We start from the raw sequence: 25996 nt of genomic DNA, 5'->3' as shown, positions 1-25996 counted from the left end.
TTCTCACGAGGATTCTCTTTCTGGCTTGCAAATGACTATCTAGTCCTCACATGGCCTTTCCTTGGTGACAGTGTGGTGAGAACAAGCTTTCTTTGCTCTTACAGGGACACTAGTTTTATCAGTTCAGAGCTCTGCCTTTACAACTTCAATCACCTTCAGTATTTATCAAGGCCCTGTCTTAAAATACAATCCACACTTCCTAAGGGTTTTAACTTAGGAGTCTTCGGGAACATAAGCATTTTTTCCATAACAGTCTCTAACCATAGCAACTTGCCTTTATAGACCATCTTTTAATAAACTGTTAGAGCTCCCAAACTACTCAAAGAGAAACAACAAAATCCACTACATATCCAAACCTTCAGATAAAATGCTGCTACTTTCATTACCAAACCTCCTGCCTCAGCCTCCCAAGTGCTGGGATTACAGTCATGTTCCATCATGCCTATTAACTTTTTAATGATGTCAATGACACATGGCCCTTTTTTCTCTCTTCTTTTCTTTTTTTAAGACAGGGTCTATGTAGCCTTGGCTGACCTGGAACTCACTATGTAGACCAGACTGATCTCAAACTCACAGAAATCCACCTGCTTCTGCTGGGATTAAAAGTGTGTGCCACCATGCCCAGCACAGACAGTACTATTAAAATGTTACAAATGACTTGGTAGGAAAAAACCAAATCTGAACTACAGGAATGATCCTATGTGAATCAGCATAGACTATATGCCTAAAAGACTGGCCATGAATACTACAAATCCAGAGTCCCCTGTCACCCCCAAACTGGCAGGCAATGTGGGAACAGAATGGGTGCTACTGAGTGGCCTTTGCAGAAAATAATAATTCAGGTACAGAGAAGGCAAACTGCTTTCCTTTTGATTTAGCTTACACATGACTACATGGTAGTCTCATCTATGATCTATGCTCTGTTACATTTCTTGAAATTTTTACCACAGTACCTCTAAAAGACGGGTGTCTTAAGGTGGACCACTAAATTAGCCTTCTCAACTGAAGTCTGCTCCCAAACCATCAGACTGGAGAAGTCTTTCTAGAGTCTATCAATGTGATACTATCAGTAAAAGCTACAAAGCTAAGTATGAGGCGCCTACTTTTTTAATTACCACGGTTTCTCTAATCTATCCCTTTTACCCCCTCAAATTAACCACCAGATTAACCTTCACAGAACTCCAGGACTCCACTAATGAAAATGATCCCACTGGCCTATAAACCAAAGTACAGACTGCTATGCTTAACATTCAAGCAAGTCCAGTCAACCCTCCAAATCCTAAGGCGTCAGAACCCAAGGGTTCAACCAATACTGGAACAAGCATCCTTTTCTAAGTGTCTGTATTGAGCATGTGCAGACTTTTCCCCTCTTGTCCCTCTCTAGCAAACAGAGTATAATTACTATTTACATATCTACATTGTGCTCAGTATTATAATTAATCTAGAAATGATTGGAAGACTAAGGGAAGATATGTGTAGCTTCCATGATCACCAGTCCCTCTGAAGGACTTGACATGTGCCAACTGAGGTTAGGGACAGGTGTCCTAAAACCAGTGTTCCCAGGATACTGAGAATAGCTGTATCTCCATATTCAAGGTCCACCTGATCTTTAATTTTAGTTCCAGAAAATAACACTCATCCCAAATTCAGTGCTCACACTTGCTCCTTCCCAACACTTGACAATCTCTCCTACCTCTCTCATCTTCACCTGCCACTCAAAGCTTTTCCATTCTTCTTTTCTCTCTTTCAGAGAGCATTCTCTGATGACATCACACAGGCTGATTTTTTTTCTTTCATCATCCATGCATATTGATCCAGAAACTCAATGGGCTTCTCAATTTCTTTATCCACGGTTGCTCAGGACATAGACTGAATTATTACTTACTATGCCTGTTTATCACTATGTGGGAAAGGTTCTGAAATGCCTTATTGGTTGATTCTTGGGTGCAATTTTAATTTTAACTGCAGGCGATTGCCTTAGAAACCCCAAATCACACATCTTTCATAACCACGGAAGCACACAGCAAAGAACTAAACAACTTTAGGTTAATTGGTGTTAATTTGTTTTATTTATAAGCTTGTGAATTACTTACACTTTTGTGCCTTTCTTAGAGACATCCAAGAAAAGAAAGAACTTGACACCCTTGGAATATTTTGTTCAGTTGCCGGATAGTCTAACTTAGCTATAATTTGCTAGATAAACATTTATATGTCAGATCTATTACGTTAGGGCTTAATACTAGTTGTCTCCCCAACAGCAGTCATTGTTACATATGCACATAACTCATACCGATAAATATGTGATGTGTGAAATAACGGCTGTAGCATGCCTACATTCAAGTAGTTTCTATGTTAATGGAATGGAGAGAGCTCTACCATGAAGGCAATTTCAAAGCACAAGTGCTGGAGGAAAACGTGATAATGTCCAAACTACACAGTTGTTAACAGATGTGGACTTTTCCCCTGGGGCACTCAGAAGTCAATCTGTATGGCCATGGTTAAGGGGTGGCCTTGGGGAGGCCCACCCTCTGGATTCAGTCTTGCCTCCCGTCTTCACTTCAGCTAGGACAAAAAGTTTCATCTCTCTAGCTGGTGGAGAGCTTCCAGCCCACTGTGGTGAGTACTAGGAGTGATGCTCCCAGAAGCCGCACGGCGCCCGGCAGCCCGGCGACGGTTCAAGAACTGCCGTGGAAGTATCAGTAACTGCAACAGCGTTACTGCTGGTCCCCTGAACTCACCCGGGCACGTCCAGGACCCCCACTCTGGTCTCTCCTCCACCGAGATCAGCAAGGAGAGGCCTCGAGGAGCCAGCGGCAGGGAGGGGTCGGCCGCGCGCGAGGCCCGGGAGGCGAGGGGGGCGGGCGGGGCACGCGGGCGGGCGGGGCTGCGCGTGCGCAGTGTCCGCGCGGCCGGCACGCGGCGCTGCGCTCGCTGCTTAAATGAGCCGGGGCTCCCGGCGCGCGCCACTTCAAGGGAGCCCGCCGCGGGAGCGGGCGCCGCCAGCTGTCCTCGGCGCGGCGGGAGGCGGCGGCCGTCGGGGACCCGGCACGGCGGGCTGAGGCGCTGCGCCCGCTGCAGGCAGGCGGCGGCGTCCGGCGATGGGGACCGAGCGGAGCCACCGCGCCGGGCCGTGACCGCCGCGCCGCCGCCTCGGGCGCTCTCGGAGCGCCGACGCTGAGGAACATGGCCCTGGAGCAGCTCTGCGCGGTCCTCAAAGGTAAGCGCGGGCGCGGACGGCGCCCCCTGCGGGTCAGGCCGCGCTCCGCTCCGCTCCGCCGCCGCCGCCTTCGCGCCCTTTGTCTGGCCCAGGCCGCCCGCCGCCGCCGCTGCCAGCCAGCTCTAGGGGGAGCGGAGGCCGGGGGACGCCGGCGACCGCGCTCGCGCCTCCGAGAATTCCACGCCGCGCTTCGCAAAGTGTGTGAGGCGAAGGCCGGCGGTCCCCGGTTGCCACCGCAGAAAGTCGTTGCGCGCAGACCACAAAAGCCCCAACTCGGACGCGCTGGAGCGGCTTCCGAGAAGCCCAGCGACGCCCGCGCCTCCAGCGGGTCCCACCTGCTGCGGCCGGGAGGCTGCGACACCACTGCGGGCTCCGGGCTCCGCACGGCCGCCCTGCCCGCGACCCGCACACCCCGCGCCGCCTGCCTTCCCGGGATCGCAGGATCCTGCTGCCCGGTCTTGTGCGGAGGATGAACCCGGTCATCAGCGGCCGGCCGGCCGACAGCACGGAGCTCGGAAAGCCACTTGGCGGCTGCCTCTTACCCGAGGTGTTATGTCAAATAAATATTTCTAGATCGTTTACATTGAAGGCAAAGTTTATTCCGGAACTCGTCCTGGATTGATCCTTTTATAAATCTCAGGGGAAAGCACCGCCATTCACTAACTGACTTCCTTTCCCCCTAATATTTTAATAGCAAATGGAATATCTGAATGCTTTTTGAAAAATCCTCTTTTCATATTGAGAGAAACGTTAAGACAGTGATAATATTGGCACGTATCGTTTTAGCACTGAAGCTGAATATTTGCACAATTACAGATGTTAATGTTTCCCTGGTCCGTGTTACCACTGTATTTTCAAATTTTGTTTTATTAGAAAGTTCAATAGAACTTTACTTTTCATCATTCTTGAACTAATGACGTTTTAGACAAACTTCATTATTGGACAAATATTAATAAATTAGTAGTTGACGTTACCACCATTGAATTTCAATATTTACCAACCCAGCTATATGCATCAATACTTGTGCCAAGGTAATCAATAACCTTGTAGCCAGTGAATATTTCAGTTAATCCATAAATTCTTAGTGATTCCTTTAGTAGAAAAAAAAAATCCAAAATTCTGTAGTTGCTTATAACTCCTGATTTCTGCAGTCATTCCCTTGGAAATTAACGTTTTGTTTCACTCATTGATAATAAATGAACCCACATGCACAACTGGATTTCTGCTGCTTTAGGGGAATTGTTTTCATTCTGATTGTGAAGCCACCATGTTAGTGTTGCCAACACCATAATGACAAGTCCATCCGAGTAGCCTTCCGCAAGAAATCCCTTGGATCTGTTACACAGCTTTACCTGCAGAACGGGACGAAACTGAAGTGGATTGGGCAATCTCCATAGGTACTCAAGGAATTACAGCTTGCCTGTGCCTCTTCAGTGGGTACACACTGCCCTCTCTGGCCAACGCGAATTGTTGCGCCTATCCGGAAAACAGTCTGTGATGATGGCTGAGCTCCAGTGAAAACAGTGTAGTATCTGGCTTTTATTTTTTTTTTTCCAAATATTATTCAACCTGAACTATTTTTACATAGCAAAAGTATTTTTACAGCTCCAGATAATTGTGCTGTTGTGGGCTTAACTAGAGAGAGAGCAAGCTATTTTTAATTCTTCTATACTATGCTTTGTAAACATTAAAATGTGGTTTGGAAAGACTAAAAAAAAATATGTTAACAAAATTTGAACCTGAGAAGGCAATCTGGAGGATGAAAGAAAAAGGGAGGGCTTAGGCTTTACTGCACACATTGAATCATTTGCTTTTTAAATCAAATGCATGTATTTCCTATATAAAATAATATTTAAAATGTACTTTAAGACAACTACTCTTTTCCAGTGCTACTATTTACTTGTGTCCTGAGGCATGAAAAAGCATCCCTTAAGTGTCTTATAAGTGAATTTTATCCACATCAAGAGGCTCTTCTCTGAAGTAGCCATTTAACACTTGTATAATTATAGATGCTACTTACTCAAATACTTGTTTTGGAATATAATAGTCAGCTTCCAGTTAAATATCAGAAACGAGTGTGAAGTTATGAGTAGAAAGTGATTTATTAAATTACAGTAATTGTGTGCACATGAGTGTACATGTGGAGGTCAGAACATGTGGGAGGTTGGTCTTGGGGACTGAACTCAGATGTCAGGTTTGGCAGCAAGTGCTTTAACCAAGTCAGACATCTTGCCAGCCACTAATTTTACTTTTTAAAGATGCTACTATTCTTTTTCTATTTTGCAGCAGTTATAACAAAAGAGTAATTCTGTTAGGTTATTTGAGCCTTTCCAATATCAGTTAAAGTGACTTCACTTCTGTTATTAACCGCTTCAGGTATTACAGAATTTGAGTCAACCTTTTCTCTATAGTATCTAGGCATTATAAACCTATGAATCTTCTATTGAGATTATGAACCAATTGTTTCTTCTCAAATACTGTGCAGTTGCTTCAGAAAAAAATCCTGTTAAAGCCATTGCTATGCAAAGCTATATAATCTGAGGTTAAGTTTATGACATAATGGAGCTTAACTATTCCTTAGCCCTGTGTATTTAAAAGTCTTGTCTGAACTGAGTATTACCTTCTGTTGTCTTAAACCTCACCCAGGAAAGATACAGGGGGCACTATCCCTTTAACAGTAAAGCTTCTCAATGCAGCCTTCTTAAAACTTGCCCATCACCTACGTGCACAGAGACAGTTTGGAATAAATTGTTTATCAATTGAAATTTCTTATTAAGCAATGATTTTATTATACTAAATCTTGAATTAGAGGCCAATTTACATTTTTAAACCAGTGTTCCTCAAGGGAGAAGAATGTGTGCATTACAAGGCAAGTTTAAATCAAAGCCACTTTCAGCCCTTTGGGAATACAATAGGAAAATGATAGACTCTAAATTTCATGACTATTTTTCAAACAATATTTCAAATTTTAGAGGCTCTACCTGTTCAGCATAATCTCTCATCTTCCTATATATTCTCCTTCGGAATAATTATGTATATTTGAAATGTGTTTCTGGAATACTTTAAGGTTAAGAGTAAGTTAGAAACGAGGCTCTTGAGAGGTGATTTAACCAGGGATTCATTGCTAAGCTCTCCTTAATGGCAGAAGCCCTTCAGAGGCATTCTAACAACAAAAGCCAGAACAACACTTAAGAGGAGCATTTCATGAGAAACCACTGCCTTTCAACATGTTAGCATATTTCTTAGAAAATGACAGAGTGCCATATACTAATCAGAAAGTTTAATTTTGTTCTGGTTAAAGTTGGTTGGATCAAATATGCATAGAGTAATATATTAGAATTACAGCTTATTCTTTCAGATGTGGCTTGATCACATGAAAATTTGATGACAGTTTCTGTGGATGTGGAAAGTCGACTCCTTTAATCAAGGTGTAGCATACAGACCTGCCCTCAGAGCACTCACTAACGGGACTGCCCCGTTGTGCAGAAAGGAGAAAGCACTTCTGCTGTACAGTCACTTTCTAATAAATGTGCCTGGCAGGATGATCAGCATCTGTAGGCTGCAGTGATCAAATGTTTGCCCAGCGTCCTCATTCTCCACCAATAATATATGATACTTAAGTGTGAGTATGTTTTGTGCTTTGAAATCTAGTTGGTCAAAAAAACAAAGCCATCATTCTGTCTCTTGTGTTAGATTTAACAAACCTTACATTTACTGCTTAGATGCTCAAAACAGGAGTACCTGGAAAGAGACATGTTTATTGCTAGAAAGGGTAAGTTGAGCCAGGTTGATAAACAAGAGTAGTGTCTGGTAGACAAATTTAAAAAAAAAAAAAAAAAAAAAAAAAGTCTGTTCTTTTCGTATCCTACTTGATTTATGGTAAAATAAAAAGCTAGGCTGTGCACATGCCACTTTTAAGTGAGGTGTAAGTTTGTCGGTTAGTACAGCTCTTTCAGTACTATGTGCTGTCAGATTCCTGCTTAGTCACATCATGTATTCATCTAATTTGTATGGAGTGCTACAATGGGCCAGGCCAATCTTCTAAGCAGTGAAGATATGTCAGTGAACCAGACAAACATGGCCCCTCTTTTTAATAAGAAGAAACTAAATAAGCACACATACATACATGACAAAAATCAGATGTTATAAATACTAGTGACAGTAGAGTAAGATGATTTTCAAAACCAGAATTTATTTAGAAATTAGAGAAGCTTCAACAAATCAGAAAGAATGAAGGAATCAGCCATGCAGAGACTAATTCTAGACATATAACATGGGTTAGTTCCTAAGACAAGACAATGGAGTAATGGGTCTGTGGACCTACAGAGTACAATCAGGAGAAGTGATCAGGTGCCTCAAAAGAGTGTGGCTGGTGGGTTTATTTTACATGTAATGGGAGTCTTTTGGAAGATTTTTGAAAGGCTATGATGTGATCTGAATTATACTTTGAAAAGATAACTGGTTGCCATTGGCACAGTAGTCCACAGAGGTCTGTAGCACAACTTTTGATTGTCACCAAATAGCCATTTCTTCTTGAGTAATTCTCTGAATTTAGTTAAAAACACAGTTATTCCCAATAAAAATTGTTCCCAGACTCTCTTAGCGTTAGATATGGTCGTGTGATTTTGTTTCGGTGGTATATATAAGTATAAAATGATACGTACATCTTAAGGAAATTGTTACTTTGTTATTTATAATAAACTTTTTGTTTTAAGATAACTTTAGAGTCTGGGCAAGTTTTGTTTTTGTTTGTTTGTTTGTTTTAATGGAAAAGGAATAGTCTATGCCATGTCTTCCTGCATGTTGAGTATGATGCAGGCATGGTAAATATGGAAAGTTGTGATGGCTGGCAACCTGATAGCCACATTGAGTCTTGAGATGACTTTGGGAATAGAAAACCTAACTGAGTAAGATAGAATGGTCTTGGCTCTCTAATAACAACCTTCACTTTGCTTTGACTGGTTATCTCTAATTGTTCATATGTCAGAAGCATGACAGTATCCTGCTTAAACTGTTCATTATGGTATTTCTGATACATATTCCAGTCCTAATGCTAATGTATGAATGCACAAATTGAAAGGTAACAAACTCAGATTAGTAGAGAGCTAGTAAATAGTCACAGAAATGAAAGTGGGGTTCTGTCAGGTAAAGTTAACCTGGAAGAAGTTCTTAGAGGGAAGAGGTTTTAAACATTGTAGAGGTGATTTTTCTAGATGCAGAAAGATTCGTAGCAAATGTGGATAGGCAGAAACAATGAGAAATGTTTGCAGAGCCTTAAGAAAACAGTAAAGCAATTCACCTGATCAACATTACAAGAACCAATGAGCCCACCTCCTGTCCCATCTGTTATTGGCACAAACGTCTCAGTCAGTATCAAAGATGAAAAAAAAAAGCAACTTTTCTGTTTCTTTTGTGTGATCATGCTATTGCAGTGGTCCTCACAGTACGGCAGCCCCGGGTCCAGCAGCACCAGCATCAATTAAAAATACAGATTCTTGAGTCCTGCTCTAGACCTCTAGATAGCTAAAACTGTCTGATCCGATAACCCTAGAGGTGACTGATGTACATTGAACTTTGAAAAATACTCTCTAATTCCTTTCTCAAACCTGAATTAGAATGGCAAGGTAGGACCAGCACCTTTTTTAAACCATAGTACATTACCAGATATAACATCCAAAAAGGTGTGCAACCTTACAATCCAATGGCAGAATGTGAACACATCCTTTCTAATAGCCTTAGCAACACTTGGGTGAACTTACTAAAAAGCTAGTTATTCTGGAAGGATCCCAATTGTTCTAGTTAGTAGGCTAATTGGACTTAAATTGAATGTGGGTCTAGTAGCCATTTGCTGGCAAGTATAGGGTGCTCATTTTATTCTAAGAACTATAAACTGAATGTTTTGGTTCTTACCTGAGTATGTTCCTATTTCAACAGTCAAGATAAATAACTCCAGAGCTGGAGAGATGGTTCAGTGGTTAAAAGCACTTGTTTTTGCAAAGGACTTGGGTTCAGTTCCCAGTACCAATATGGTAGCTCACAAACATCTGTAACTCTAGTTCCAGGGGATCTGATGAGAACACCAAGCACACACGGGTACACATGCATGCAAGACACTCACATATAAAACAAATAACCCCAAATAAGTCTCAGCTTTGCTTACCAAGACTCACCAGTTAACTGTGACTGAAAACAAGTTTAACTGTCAGCCAGTCAAACCTAGCACTTTCTTCAAGATGCCATTCCTCATTTGTATAGGACTAAGCCAAAGCTTTGTCTTTACCAGCCAGCTCTCTTTGTTCTTTTAAATCGCACTTGGATTTTGTACCAAAGGCTGTTGTTTCTTTAGTTTGGAAAATATTGAAATACAACCTGCTTATAGGCTTAAAATCTTTAACAAATTTGTATTGACATTTAGTGGTATCAGAATTGAAATCCAAAGGGCTCTTCCAGTTTTCATACGGTATTCTGAACTAACACATATGCAACAAAAAAAGGCACTTAGGTTCAGTTGTCTCCTTGGCTGTACCAAGCACACTGGGTAAGATCCCTTTGTTTCATACCCCTTCTGATTCATGTAGAAGTCTTAAATTGTGTGAAGTGACTTCTTCATTAAGTGCACACAAAAGGCGTAAGCCAAAGTTTAGACTCTCTGCTGATAGTGAGTTACCTTCTGCCACTCCAGCTTTTTTCATGACTCAAAGTTATATCCAGAAAAGTGGTTGATTAGTTCTTTGGACCTAGATAACCCACAGTGAGCTAAAACTTGTCTATTTGCTTGCCCAATTAAAACAGATAAAATACTAAACTTAGCTGGACAGGTGGCACACACCTTTAATCCCAGAACTCAGGGGACAGAGGCAGGTGAATCTCTGTGAGTTTGAGGCCAGCCTGGTCTACAGAGTGAGTTCCAGGATAGTGAGGGCTACACAAAGAAGCCCTGTCTCAAAACAACAAATAAAAAAATACTAAACTTGGCCAAAGCATTGGGAAGTATTTTTTAATTGGTGTTTCAAAGCTTATAAACAAGTCTAAGATTTCACTGTTGCTTGTCTCAGAATAATTTTAAACCAAAACTCAGCGAGTTTAACTAAGAAACTAAACACTTACCAACAAAGTTAAAATCATCAGTGCTACTGATGCAAATATAGCCACCATTGTTTCTACTTTCCCAGCCACCTGCTCCTACTTTCCACTCCCCTCTTCACACATCCCCCTATTCTCCAGGCTATCCTTAATTTCCCGTCCCTAATTTCCCTACTTCTTTGTCCAGTCATTGACTCTTTTTTTTTTAATTGCACCCTTTAATATCCAAATAACTAGAGCTAGATGTATATTGCTGACACTCTATACTAATTGCTGGGATGTTCAGCAATTCTCAAAAATTACTTAGTCCTCCAAACTGATTGTCCTGAATTCCAAATACATGTTATCACCTTATGTTTGTAGGAAATGGACAGGTTCAGGAATGGAAGCTAGTTGCCTAATGGCAGAGTCCCTTGAAGATTTGATAATTCACACACACCACCAACACCAACACCACCACCATCACCACCAGCAGCAGCACCTAAAAGTCATTCTTAATATAAGACATTCCCAGAAAGCCAGCCTTGTACCCTTAATCACTTTAATGTATTGGAACACACTTTTTGTCAAAACTTAGAAGTTACGGAATTGTGAAGAGACCGTAAACTTATTTGACTTGATCTTTAGCTAGATTCAGAAGCCTTCAACACCCTGGTCAAACAACAGGATGTCAGTAGAGCAGCACGGCACCCCCATGAAACACCCTCTTTTAGCCAACCAAAACTCTATTGGAAAGGATAGGCATAAAACCACTCAAGCCTTTTCTAGGAGAAAACAAATTAAGGACTCTCCAGTTAAAAACTACCAGTGGCCTCCACAGCTCAGTCAAAAGAACTGGTTTTGATTTTCTGTTTGGGTTCTGTAAACTGACTGTTTTGCAAGCAGTTGCTTCAAATACAGTCAGTTAAACCATGATAAAACTACTTCACTCCTAACCTTCAAGCAAAACTAGGGAGGTTCCATGGTCATTTTTCTTACTTAAAACAACCAACTAGGCAAATTAAATACTAAAATTGAAGATAAACCAGTGCTGTGGTTTGGATATAAACTCAGGGGCTGATGGGATGGTTCAGAGAGTACTGTGCTTGCAATATAAGGCACAGTGAAATATACCGGTAATCCTGGCTCAGGAAAGTGCTAGCCAGCCACTCTAATTAAATTGATTGGCTCCAAATTCATTGAGAAACCTTTTCTCAAAAAGTGAGGTAGACAAATTATCTACTGATAAGCTATACCACTGAAGAAAATGTTGTTCCCCCACTCAGCACCAGTAACTGCCCAGAGTCCCTCACTAAGATGTGGGTCGTCATGAAGTGGTGATGGGCTCAGTCTTGTGCAGATAACCACAGCTGTGGTGAGTTCATGAGTACAGTAGCCATGTCATGTCCAGACGACACTGTTTCACAGTACTCTTTCCTGACCTCAGGCTCGTCTATTCTTTGTACCTCCTTTTCCATGATGGTCTCTAAGCATTGGAGGGGATGTTGTAGATGCCCTGTTTAGATGCAAACATTCCACAGTTGCTTATTTTCTAGTTTGACCAGTTGTGAACCACTGCATTAATGAGTTGCTTCATTCTTGACCATTCACTCACTTCAAAATGAAGCTTCTCTAGTAAAGGCTGAGAGCAGCACTAAGCTATGGGTATAAATGTAAGTATTTAGAAGGCAGTTTAACACAGTAACTCCCTACTCTTGCTTTTACAAACAACAATAATTAACCTCAGTGGGTCAAAATAAATAAAAGAGATCACAGTAGGAGGAGTCTTATTGAGAGAACCAGGATTTCAGATTTCAGCAATGGATTATATGTGTTTGAGGGAGTAATGGGGGGTTTAAAAATAACTCAAAATTCAGTTTATGCATATATGAAGTTATCAAAGAATTATATGTGTGTGTAGTAGTAGTAGTAGTAGTAGTAGTAGTAGTAGTAGTAGTAGTAGAGAGTGATTGAGGAAGACACCTGACATCAATCTCTCTAGCTTACACATGCACGTGTACACACAAAAATAAAGTATATTTTACTTTATCAACAAGTTAATTGTTTGATGTGCTTATTCTGAAAGGGCTATTGACAAAATAGTACCTGGTTGGAGGAAGGAGGCTACTGGGGTTTGCCTTTGAGGGATATATCTTATCTGAGCCCCTTCCTCTGCTCTATCTGCTTCCTGGCTGCTATGAGACAAGCAATTCTACTCTATCTCACCCTCTCTACCATTACATGCACCCTCAGTCCAAAAGCAGTGGAGCAGGCTATCTAGGTCTAAAATCATTGAAACCGTGAGCCAGAATAAATCTTACTTTGTTTCTCAGGTATTTGTCATGGTTACAAAAAAAAACTGACCACAGTAGCTAATGATATCACTTTTGGTGTTTTAGTTACTGTTCTACTGTGAAAAGTCAGTGATCAAGGCAACTTACAGAAGTAAGCATTGAATCGGGGACCTCCTTAACAGTTTCAGAGGGTTAGCATATGATCATTGTGGTAGGGAGTGTGGTGGCAGGCCTGGTGCTAGCGCAGCACATTCTGATCCACAAGCTTCAGGCAGCAGAGAGAGGAAGACTGAGCCTGGTATGGATTTTGAAACCTCACAGCCCACCTCCAGTGACATAACTCTACTAATAAGGCCACACGTCCCAAACAGACCACCAACTGGAAACCAAATATTCAAATATATGAGCCTGTAAGGGCCATTCTCATTCAAACCACAACACATGGGATAATCTGTTCCTTATTAACCTTGACACCCTCATGTCTCTTCCCCAGAGTTCCAAGTTCCCTCAGATGGTTGAGATTGTTACCCAATCTGTTACAGTTTCCAAATCTCAACCTTTTTCTTTCTAATAATGCTCTCTCCTATACTGGAAAGTCGCTATACTGCTTACTGATTGGTAAAACCCCTGTGTAGATTTTAGGGAGAAATTTTGTGGAATACAAAATCAAGCTCTTTCTTCCCAAAGGGAGAAACAGTAATATAATTAATCCTACCAGAAAGCCAGGTTCTAATACTGCCATACCTACCTAATGGACTCATTACATTACTAATGTTGGTCATATCCATTCAGCATCTCCGGTTAAAATCCAGGTGGATCCTAAAAAATTTCTCACCAGTGTTGAGCAATAGTCATTAAGTCTTTGTTGGCATACAACTCGTAGTGGATGATTTCACACATAAGAAATGTGTTCACTCTACCTGTCCACTAGCTTAATGGAAAAGGATGGAGATTTCTTCAATATCTAATAGCTGTTAACAAAATAGTTATTCCTTAACAGCCAGTGATTGCTTGCCTTCGTACTTTATTGTTCAGTGTTTCCCTGAGAAGCCATTGGCTTCTGTGGTGCTTTTTTCAGTACATCCTCTCTGCTTTAACACAGAAGGATCAGCAGACTACCTGGGAAGCTATACTGAAAGTCCCACCTAATTCTTTTCAGTAATTCAGGATGTCTTAGCTAATATATCCTTCTAATATGGTTCCATTTTTCTTCAATATTAGAATAATCTATTTTTACATGCCTCATCCCAAGAAGCCTGTACTGAAAGCCTCCAATTCTGTCATAGCCTGTCCTCTAGAAGTTATAAGGACTCCAATTCTGTCAAACCTCTATCATGTTTGGGAGTTCGTTCTTGATGCCTAAAGATCTGGATCTTATCTTTACAGCCCTCAAAACATTTAGCTTCTCTTCTTCCCTGCACTAAAAGACAACTCTGATGATTTTTAGGACTTGTTTAGTTACTTCCAGAACTAACCACTATACTTTTCTTTGGTGTCCTAATCTCTGTACAGTTTACTGGAAAATTCCTGTCCTTACCATATTTAGTGGTTCTACAGTGGAAAACGGTTCTTCGAGGATATCAGGAAGCAGTTGACATTAACTCCCACTTTGAGACACCCCAGTTACATTCTCCCTTTCCACATATTTATGTATGGGAAAGGAAGACACCAAGAATCCTACCTCAGCTCTAGGAAGGTAAAACAGACCACTGGGGTCAGTACAGACAGCAGCTAGACCTACTGGCCCAAAGACTGTGTTCCTGTCTGTATGAGGTTACTGCCTCACTGAACAGTTATCATGGGATCTTCTTTCAACTGTGTCCTTCCCTCTCTTTAAGCTGTTTTCAGCTCTCAGTATACTAATGCCTCTGCTAGCAGCCCACCTGTGAAAGTCTTTTCCTCCTCACTTAATCTGTCACTTGTTAGAATGGGTTAGGTTCTGCTGGTCTGCTTCCTCTCCCAGACTGCCGTGTCCCTGCTATGGATGATTGGTTGATAAATAAAACGCTAATTGACCAGTAGCCAGACAGGAAGTATAGGTAGGACAAAGAGGAGAGGAAAGGGCTGGGAAGTGGAAGGCTGAGGCAGAGAGATACTGCCAGCCGCTGCCATGAGAAGATGTTAAGATACCAGTAAGCCACGAGCCACATGACAACTTATAGATTAGTAGAAATGGGTTAATTTAACATAAAAGAACAGCTAGCTAGAAGCCTGAGCAATTAGGCCAAACAGTTTAAATAATATAAGTATCTGTGTGTTTATTTTATAAGTGGGATGCGGGACTGCGGGGGCTGGAACTGCATGAAGCTTTCCAGCTACATGCCCCTCCTGACTTTTTTACCCTAACTAATCAACTTCCCTCTGACTAGATGAACAAGAAACTCCTTTGTGGAATACATACTACAACAATTAGTTTGTAAAAGATTTTATCTCAGATGATCCAGTAGTCAACTATCAAATCAGTTTTTGCTACAGTTTCCTTTGACAAGATTATAGAATTCAGACCCTTTTCTAAGGCTAGAGGTCCATTCACTGAATGGAAACCTTTATACAGACAGTAGATACATGTTGGGGGTCACATAATGTGCTGGGTGTGCTCTGGAAGCCCAGAAGAGTTTTACTTCCTTAGGACAACCAGTGAAAGTAAGGACCATATCCTTGCCCACTCATGTCACTCAGGTTCCAAGAGTTCAAAAAAATAAAGTACATGAACTTTAAATGGCTGTCTTTCAAGAAGCAAGCATATTAATGTCATCGCCTCTATAAGCTGTCCTGTGTCCTCCTCAACCCTAGGTTTATGCCACCAACTAATAAATGATCAAGCTGTTTTCTGCATGGCCAGGAGTGGGAAATGGTTGGGGATGGGGACAAACAGGAGCATCATTTGATTTAAAAGACACATCTTTGGGTGGGTGTAAACTGGCATCCTATCCTGCACAATTAATTTTTATCCTTTGTGTCTTGACTTCCTAGAATATTGGCAAGGTGGTCAAATAGGAAAATCAATATTATTGGAAGCCCTCATTCATCACTGCTTATGAGGTATATTGACTCTGTAAATATGTCCCTGGTACAACCCTGGAAAGCCAAATCATGCTTCCAAGATCATCTCCAACTGTCTAATGGTCTATTCAAAGTCTGACAAGGTTTATTCACTGTACTACTTCACAGGATACTAGTGTGTGTTGGTTATGGCTGGCATGTTTTCATCTTGAGTTGAAGCTTTCCCTTACCACTAGTCTAGAACCATGGAAAATATTATTCACCAGGAGGATCCCCTAAGAACTTTGTAGTGATGAAAGGATTCATTATACTAGACAAGTTATTCAGATTGTAGAATCAACCTATCTATATCTCCATTGTACTTAATATCCCCAATCGTCTAGATATATTGCAAGACCAATGGAGAAATAAACACCTAGTTGGTAAAAAATTTGTGAGATATTTAGTCTGCCATTATCCAAGGTCCTTCTGTTAGCTCCCCTCAACCCTCCACTCCCACAGGAAGACATTTTTATCTTCTTTTGAGATCATTACTGGCTACCCTATGCACTTAGCGTCTAAGTGCTAGATAAAGTACTTCACAACCTGTGCTCATTAGAGGATATGTGCATTGCTGTGAAGGGTTGCTTAACATCCTACAGTGTACTGCATACCTTTGTTAAAGATTCCTTCAACTGCATGCCCTTGGTATACAAAGCTCACTCTTACATCCTAAAGCCTAGAGAGTGTATTAGAAATGATACTAGCTTAGGTTCCTTCTAGTCCTACTGAAGGAACTCCTTCAAGTACTATTAACTAACCTTTATCTTTCCCTCTATGGAAGCTTTTTTCCAACCTGTGTACAGCTAAATTAAGGGGTATAGGCATAGGGGTTCATTTTCTAGGGTTGTACCATTTACAAAGATTTCCTGACCCTCCACTTTCAGCTAATGGACCTCAGCTCCTGCCACTAGTATCAAAATCAAGTTAAAAAGAAGTTTACATTCCAAAAGAAATAAGATAACATCTGAGAAAAGAGCTTCTCCCAAGAACCAGGACAAGAACAGTACAGTTTCCAAATGAATTTGCATCTAGCTGAAAACTTGTGAATTTTCATTACACTATTTCCCCATAAGATACTATTTTCTTTCTTCATAGACCTGTAACACCAACGTCTCTTTGTTTATCACTTTGACTGACATCAATTCCAGTTCTTTAACCCTTTTGCTAACACTCTTCTCTAAAGGTCTTCACTACCTAGACTAGTTTGATCCACCATGACAGGAAATCATAAACAACCTCTAGCATAGTGGTTCTCAACCTGTGGGTAACAACCCTGTGAGGGTTGCACATTAGATATCCTGCATATCAGATTCATATAATTCATAACAGCAGTGAAATTACAGTTTTGAAGTAGCAACAATAATTTTATGGTGGGGAGGTCACCACAACATATATTAAAGGATTGAGCACTAAGAAGGTTGAGAACCACTGCTCTAGCATCTCCCTGATCCTTACGTTTTCCCCACTCAGCTTCTTTGACATTGAAATACAATATTGATTTTTGTTATTGCTCTGGCTATCCTGGCCATTCCTACTGCCCTGTACAGATTACCATCATCTACACCCCACCCCAGGTCTTGGCCATGAACAGAAACTTAATGGAATACTGGATATGCCATCACACCCCTACTGAAGCCTTTGGTATGAATAGCCTAATAATTCTCTGTTGTGTCAACTTCACCAAGGCCTGTTCTGCAGTGTCATGTCCTAAGCCTTTCGGGAATAAATCTGCTTAATAAGATCTGTGAAATCTCTTCCTTAACTTTTTACCTGCCTTGAGATTTAACTTTGTATCTTGAGCAGATGGGGGAGGGGGGAAGCTGCTTACAAAGCTAAACTCCATTGTTACCAACAAGAACCTTCTCACTTGGACTGGTCATCTGGAAAACCTACGCCCTCCTATTACAAGCCACAAGCCAAATGAATTACTGCCTGGGTGTCTTCCTCACTGACTTGGTGTTCCTTTCTTCTTACCTCCCTATCCACTGAAAGTCATCTTAACCTCAAAAATATGTCAAAGCTCATTTGTGCCCCTGCTGGAATTATTTTTATTTGTGCTATGAGAACAGGTCTTGAGAGATTGGATGTACCTACCTCTTAGATATCTGGCTATGCCTTTTACCACCTTACAAATAACATGCTGCTGTAGAGAGAAGCTTTTTAAAATTATTTTAGAGGTAATTACCCTGATGCCAACCCTTTATTATAAGGATAACAGCTGTGGGCATTCCTAAGGGTATGATTTATTGGGAGGAATTATCCTTGTGGTTGGACTAGACATGGAAGAATACTAGGATCTTTGCTAGGAATTGGTACCACCTAGAATGAATACGTAATTGGAAACTTTTACTATTCTTTTTTAAATTTTTATTATTGGGTGTGTGTTGTACATGCATACAACATACGAATGGAGATCAGAGGACAACTCTAAGGAGTCTATTCTGGGGATTGGATTTAGCCTTATTTGGAAAGTGGCCCCTCCCGTGCTGTTAACACAGTCACTAATCCACTGCCCAAGACCAGTGGGCCCCACCAGAGCTCTTTGGACTCCTATGCTAATATACTCCTAAATAATAGTCCTTGTTGCATAGGGCAGTGTCAGTTCTGTTCTATGTACCTCAAATTGTACCTGGATACTTTGGGGTAGATTGAATTGGAAATTTTCAAACTCTTAAAGTTGGCTAAATCTCTAAAGGTGTCTTAATTGGCACTGATTACCTCTTGTGTTCTGCCCCACCACTTTCAATGATTCTCTTCATACTAGGAATGACATTTGACTTCTCTTTTAGAGGAACACAACCTGTCATAACAGCTACTACAAAGAGAAACTCACCAGACTCAGGGTAATGTTAAAACCTTTAAGACTTTGGATTCATCCCAACAAGATACCAGAACGCAATTAACCCAAGAGATTTTGGAGATCTAACAGGTTTCTAGATGCCCTCACTAGCAGCTGGCTCCAAGAAGAGGGCCAGCTATAATAAAAATGAAGTCTGGTAAAAATTTGCTGATGGAGGGGTGGGTTGGTGTCACATATGTACTTTTTTCATGGAGAAATGACAAGCTAAACTTTATGGGTCCCATGCCTAGTCATATTCCTATTTCAACTGTCAAGGTAAACAAACCTAACCAATAAGCCATATAACCTACAGTAAACTATGTTTTGTTTTGTTTGGTGGTTTAGTATTAAGAGAGAGTCTCACTCTAGCTTTAGATGGTATAGAACTCACTATGTAGACCAGGCTGGCATGGAACTCAGAAAACTCCTGTCTTTGCCTCTTGAGTACTTGGGTTACAGGTGTGTCTTAGGGTTTCAGTTGCTGTGACAAGACACTATGACCACAGCAACTCTTATAAAGGAAAACATTTAATTGGGGCTGGCTTACAGTTCAGAGGTTTAGTCCATTATCATCATGGCAAGAAGCAAGGCAACATGCAGACAGACATGATGCTAGAGAAGGAGCTGAGGTTTTTTTTATATCTTGACTCACAGGTGGCAGGAAGTGGTCTGTCTCACTGGACATGGCTTGAGTATATATGAGACCTCAAAACCCACTTCCATACTGACACACTTCCTCTAACAAGGCCATACCTACTCCAACAAAGGCATGCCTCCTAATAGTACCACTCTCTATAAGTTTATGAGAGCCAGGTACATTCAAACTACCATAAGGTGTACACCACCACGTGTTCACCACCACACTTAGCCTTAAACTTTAGATATCAACAGACAGTACTGAACACTCCGGCCAGCATGAGAACTTGGACAGGAACTTTATTTAAACCAAGCCTTCTTTGTTCCTTTGGATCACACTAACAGTTTATGCCAATGGCTCTCTCTTCCTAGTTTGCAAACTGTGACGAAAGTCTCTCTTTTTGCCTTAAAATTTTTCCTAGCAATATTTTTTGTTTTCATTAAGAACTGTATTTTTATTTAAATATTTATTAGAGTGAGTGTTATGAGAGAGACAGAGAAAATATATGCCACATGTGTGCAGATGTCCGAGGAAGCTGTAAAAAGATATGGGATCTTCTAGTACTGTAGTTATAGGCAGTTTTGAGTCATTGGCTTTGAATGCTGCAATATTGGGTCTTCTGGAAGAACAGTGACTGCTCTTAACCTCTGAGCTATCACTACAACCCCAAATCTACATAGTTTAATATTAATTAAGCTGAATTTTTTGGTTTTACATTTTGATACATATTGCTGATGCTATAACCATTTTCCCCATGTATATATAAAATAAATATGTATATTATATATTTTAATAAAATGTGCAAAATAAAAACATTTGTTTCTGTCTTTATTAAAATTCACACACACACACATACAAATCTGGGATTTGTTTTTTGTTTGGTTTGGTTTGGTTTGGGGTGTTGTTTTTTGTTGTTGTTGTTGTTGTTGTTGTTGTTGTTTTTTCAAGATAGGGTTTCTCTGTGTAGCCCTTGATGTCCTTGAACTAACTCACTCTGGTAGACCAGACTGGCCTGAAACTCACAGAGATATGCTTGCTTCTGCCTCCTGAGTGTTGAGATTAAAGGCATATGCCACCACTGCTGCCCAGCTATTTCTATGATTAATATACAATCCCAGAACCATTTGTTTTTAAATTTTATTTTATATGTATGAGTGTTTATTACCTACTAATTTTTTTAAATTTTCTGACACACTTTATTTTTTTAATCATAGTTGTACTGTTGGTGTCCTGCTTCTGTTTGTTGATTTCTTTTTTTTAAGATTATTTATTTTTATTTTATATGTGTGAATGTTTTACTTGCATGTATGTATGTTTATCACAAGTGTGCCTGGTCCCCTTGAAGGCCAGAAAAGGGCATCAGATCCACTGGAACTGGAGTTACAGATCATTTTGAGCCACCATGTGCATGCTGGGAACTTAACCCAGGTCCTCTGCAAGAGCATTATGAGCTGTTAACCCCCGAGCTACCTCTGCAGCCCTGTTTGTTGATTTCTTATCCTGTCTACCGGCTTTGTGGCACTTGCTTTAAAGCTATAAGTTATAAATTTGAAAACTGATAAATAGTTATATCTGTGATTCTGGAAGGAAAGGATTGTGAACAAAAAATTTTTTGAACAGTTGTGTGTGATCTGGATGATGCACCATGGGGATAGCTTCCTCTGATAGGATAGGTCACATAAATTGATGTTTTATTTGCTGGATTTCAAATTCCTAATGTTTGGGGACTGTGGGTTTGTTTTGTTTTTTAATCATAAATCTTCTAATTTTTTTGTGGTTGCTTTTAAGTTCCAGGCTCTGTTCCTCTGATTCAGTTACAATATAAAGATGGGAAGTGTTTTATTTTATTTTGAGATAGGATCTCACCATGTAGCCACGACTGTCCTAGAACTCACTGAGACCCTCTCTGCCTCTTGAGTTCTGGGATTAAAGACATGCCCCACAACACCTAAAATGGAAATTTAAAAGAAAAAAAAAAGATTGTTCATTCTGACATGGGATCTTTAATCAAACAAACAAAAGCCTACAGTGGTTTGTTGTTGTTTTTGTTTTCTCTAATTTTAAGTCCAATACTTATTCCAGGTTACACAGTAGTTTGGGGCAGGCTGTAGTACATTTTCCACCGAATGGAAGAAAGCACCATTCATAAAAAATGTCCTTGAAAAGGGAAAGGCAATTAATATAGTTGAAAGGAGACAAAGGTTAATAAGAATTCAAGAAACCAAAGATGAAGAGATCAAATACTTAGATTTTAAGATGTAAACTAACTGACAAGAACTATATCTTTGTAACATTGATGGCCTTGTTAATAGATACTGAAGGCATGCTATTAAATAAACCTGTGATCTCTCTCTCTCTCTCTCTCTCTCTCTCTCTCTCTCTCTCTCTCTCTCTCTCTCTCTCTCTCTCTCTCTCTCATTCTCTCATTTGGCACAGTCTTCAGTCACTCTATTTCCTTCTCCCCTAACATCTTGTAAGCTATAAATTACAGTTTATTCTGTGTCTTGATCATGTCATTAGTCTCTCTCCCTTGCAGTTCCACAGTCACATCTCTGCTTCAATACATCATCATTATTTTACTTCTCAAATGATCTTTTTATAAGTTTAGCCTCCACACAACCATTGGGAGTGTTGGTCTGAAACTTAGAAGCAGTTATACACTCTCTTAGTTTAAAAACCAATAGTGAGAGACCAGGTGTGGTGGTGCATACCTTTAATTCCAGCAGATCTCTGAATTCAAAGGCAAACAGAGCTCTGAATTCTAGACCAGCATGGTCTACCTAGCAGTTCCAGGCCAGCCAAGGCTATGTAGTAAAATCTTGTCCACAAAACAAACAAACAAACAAATTAAATTTAAAAAAAAATAAAAACCTGTAGTGAGGACCTAGAAATGTATCTGCACTTGGCTAGCATGCACAAGGCTGTGGGTTCATTCCCTAACACCACAATAAACAAACAAACAGAAGTCTACAGTGATTTTTTTTATTGTAATTGAAAGTCCAAGTCCATCAACATGGTATTTAAAAGTTTTTACTCTCCAGACTTATCCTGCCTTTTTTCTAACCTGCTAAGCCACCATATTTCTTCCTCAAGGGTTCAGGTTCAATTAGGTGTGTCAGAATATACCTCACTTCCAGATGTTTTCCTCATTCTGCTCTTTTATCTCCAGAAGAATGGATATCAGTTCCCTCTCCGTGTTTCTATTAGGCAGTCTGTAAACCTCTGTTTTCACCTGTATTACAGGTAGTCTTTGACAGTTGACTCTAGGAAGATGCTAATTGTCCTAATATCTACCATTTATTTAGCAGAGGGCTTAGTTCATATGATATGATATGCACACCATTGAGACTGGTCCCATGACATTAGTACATCTTCCTGGTTTTGCAAATAAGTAAAATAATCTTAAAAAGGCCTCACAACTAGTACAGTGGTATAAAACAAAAACGTAAACTCCTATATCTCCTAAAGTCCATACTCTTAGGCACTTTGCTGAATTCACTAGCCATACCTTTGCCTTCAACAGAAAGAGATACTTGCTATTGACTATATGAATACCTACTTCAGTCACACAGTAGTTTGGTGTAGGCTAGTAGTACTTTTCCACTGAAGGAAAGAAAGCACCATTCATAAAAAATGTCTTTGAAATCTCCAAAACACACAAATAAAGAATATATTGTTGGTTGGGTCTCAAATATTTGGCATGAAGAGTGAAATAGCTTTAGTGTCTAAATATAGCTTCCTGTTTACAGCAAAACCGCAGCATAGTGATGCACAGTAGCAGTTTCAGTTGACTTCTAGAAGTCAGGTGATCTGGTTGAGCTTTGGCGTAAAACACTGCACTGCTGTGGGATGTTCTATATGTCCTGTGCGAGCCCCTTCTTGGGTTCCTCGTGGCTTTACCCAGCAGGTCTGCATAGAGGATGATTAGGACCACGGGCCTGAGTGCAGGTGTCTGAGATGGTCTGCACTTGGCTGTGCTGGGGGATGGTCTGTATGGCAAATGTGTTGCTCTGATTGGTCAATAAATAAAACCTGATCAGCCGTGGCTAGGCAGGAAGTATAGGCAGGACTAACAGGAAGGAGAAAAAAAAAAAAAAAAACAGGAAGGCAGAAGGAGTCACTGCCTGCAGCCAGCCACCCGCCAGGACAAGCAGCATGTGAAGACGCTGGTAAGCCACGAGCTGCGTGGCAGGGTATAGATTTGTGGAAATGGATTAATTTAAGCTATAAGGACAGTTAGCAAGAAGTCTGCCACGGCCATACAGTTTGTAACCAATAGAAGTTTCTGTGTTTACTTGGTTGGGTCTGAGCGGCTGTGGGACTGGCGGGTGACAAAGATTTGTCCTGACTGTGGGCCAGGCAGGAAAACTCTAGCTACACTGCACAGCTGACCAAATGCATAAACACACTTTAGGTGGAGTCAGTGGAGTAGTGAGGCTTAGCAAAATCCTGCACAACACATACATGTAGGCTTGTTTTCATATTGGAAAAAAAAATGTTTTAAATGCCACACGGTATTTATTAGTTCTTATAAAGAAGTACAAAATCAGTTACATCTTTTCTTTGGTTGTTTTAAGGGTCAAATAGTAAATCAGAATATAGCATTCGTTTATCTACATTGTGAATATGTGGGTGTGCATGTTCAAGCTTTTACACATTCCCACCATGGTACTCATGGGGGTGGGGGTCAGAGGACAACTTTCAGGAGTCATCCTTCCACCATATAGATTCCGGACATCAAACTCAGGTTATCAGGTTCAGTGGCAAGCACCTTTATCCAGTGAGCCAGCTCGCTCGCCAACCCAGGATATAACATTTAGGATGTCAAAGACTCAGTAGTGAATATTGGGTAAGAAATGGTGATTTTAAGCCAAATGTAGTGGCTCATGTTTATAAACCTAGCACTTGGGAAATAAAGGAAGGCAGATTTTGAGTTCAAAGCCAGCTTGGCCTCCATAACAATACCCATCTAAAAAAAGTGATTTTAATTATTAATCTTTTATTGTCATCAGATTTTCCTTATAGACTTAGTAAAATGTAATATAAATTCAACTTTTTAACTATTCTTTTCTGTTCTTTCTCTAGTGTTGCTAGTAACAGTACTTGTAGTTGAAGGGATTGCTGTGGCCCAAAAGACCCAAGGTAAAGTATGGACAGGTACATGGTATGGTCAGGCAGTTTGAAAGAATTATAACTTGAGTGCTATTTCATAATCCTTTGTCTTAGTTTGCTCTCTATTACTGTGATTTAAAAAAAATACCATGACCAAAAACAGTTTGGGAGAGGAAAGAATTTATTTGGCTTACGATTTCACATCACAGTTCATCATCAAGGGAAGTCAGAGCAAGAGCCAGGGCAGGATCCTGGAGGCAAGAACTGAAGCAGAGGCTCTGGAGGAGTGCTGTTTACTCTTGATCAACCTGCTTTCTTACAGCACCCAGGACCAGCTGCCCACGGTGGCCCTATGCACAGTGGGCTGGACCTTCCCACATCAATCATTAGTCAAGAAAACGCCCACAGATTTGCCTTTAGGCCAATCTTCTAGGGGCATTTTTTTTCCAACTGAGGTGCCCTCTTAGATGACATTAGCTTAGTTGACAAAAAAATGCTAACCAAAACATTCCTCTTGATTATTGTAATGACCTAAAGCTTTCTATCAGCCTATAGACCTCAACTTAACCAGAACCAGCTACTAGCTTGTCTACACAGTTTGCCCTGATCAACTTTTCAAAAGCCAGCATCTCTCATAGCTTTTAATACACTGTTAATTATATCCAAAATTTAAATAAAATTTACAGTTTTATCACTAAGAAAAATAAGTGTCTTTTCTAGTGTGAACAAGCAGAGTCTTTCAGTACAGTCTTCAAAACCCTTTGGTCCTATTGTATTGTCTGGCTTTGAAGAAGATTAGCTAGTGTGATTTTTTTTTTTCTATTAGCAAATTTCCATGTCAAAGTTTAGTACATGTTCTATACAATTTCATTTTTTATTTTCATCAAAATTATACATTCACATGATAAAAAAAAAAATCAAAGTATACTAAACAATTGGGAAAAATCACTTTTTATTCTATTCCTATTTCCTGCTTAATGAAAACCACTACTATTTTAAACTTTGTTTTTATTTTGTCTGGGGAAAGATAGACAAATATGCAGCAGTGCACATCTGTAGGGCAGGACAACTTTGGGAAGTGGGTTCTCTCCTACCATTCCCTGAGTTATGGAGATGCAAGTCATGCCATCGTCTTGCAAAGCATGAGCATTTAACTCTCTAAACCAGTTTTTCTCAACCTGTGGGTCGAGACCCCTTTGACAAGCCTATATCTCCAAAAGATATTTACATTATGATTCATAACTAGCAAAATTACAGTTGTGAAGTAGCAATGAAAGTAATTTTATGGCTGGGTGGTGGTGGTAAACTATAATCCCAGCATTCAGGAGGCAGAGGCAGATGGATCTCTGAGTTGGAGGCCAGCCTGGTCTACAGAGTGAGTTCCAGAAAAGAGAAGAGAAGAATTTTATGGTTAAGGGTCATCATAACACAAGGAATTATATTAAAGGATTGAAGCATTAGGAAGATTGAGAACCACTGCGCTAAATCATCTTAAACCAAAAATAGCTACTTCCTTTTTTTTTTAATTTTCAGAATCTTTAATTAGCATACTTTAAATAGCTGCTGCTTTTTGGTCATTTCAATTTCCAACAACATCTGATTTCTCACCATGAAATAAACATGAGAGTTTAGTTCATTTATATACCTACTGTTCACTCCTTTACACATTATAAGCATTCGCTTTCTTTCCTGTTGGACCATCCTTGTAGATATAATTGCACCACAGTTCTGGTCAAATCAACATTCAGAACCAGGCTGTGGTCCAAGCCACTTGTGAGGTTGAGGCAGGA

General features: G+C 40.3%; 1 protein-coding gene across 2 annotated transcripts in view; it reads left to right on the top strand.

Annotated features, from left to right (window-relative positions):
* The first annotated feature begins 2938 nt into the window (after positions 1-2938).
* Neto2 (neuropilin and tolloid like 2) overlaps positions 2939-25996 on the top strand; it is a 64447-nt gene continuing 41389 nt past the window's right edge. For both annotated transcript variants that reach the window (XM_028893991.2, XM_028893990.2), the window contains exons 1-2: positions 2939-3217; positions 24180-24236. In XM_028893991.2, coding sequence (XP_028749824.1) covers positions 3184-3217; positions 24180-24236 — 91 coding nt within the window. In that variant the 5' untranslated portion in view covers positions 2939-3183. The remainder of the gene's footprint in view (positions 3218-24179; positions 24237-25996) is intronic.

The sequence above is a fragment of the Peromyscus leucopus genome, chromosome 5, assembly GCF_004664715.2.
Source record: "Peromyscus leucopus breed LL Stock chromosome 5, UCI_PerLeu_2.1, whole genome shotgun sequence".
NCBI lineage: Eukaryota > Metazoa > Chordata > Mammalia > Rodentia > Cricetidae > Peromyscus > Peromyscus leucopus.
This window is presented reverse-complemented; position numbering and strand designations above follow the sequence as displayed.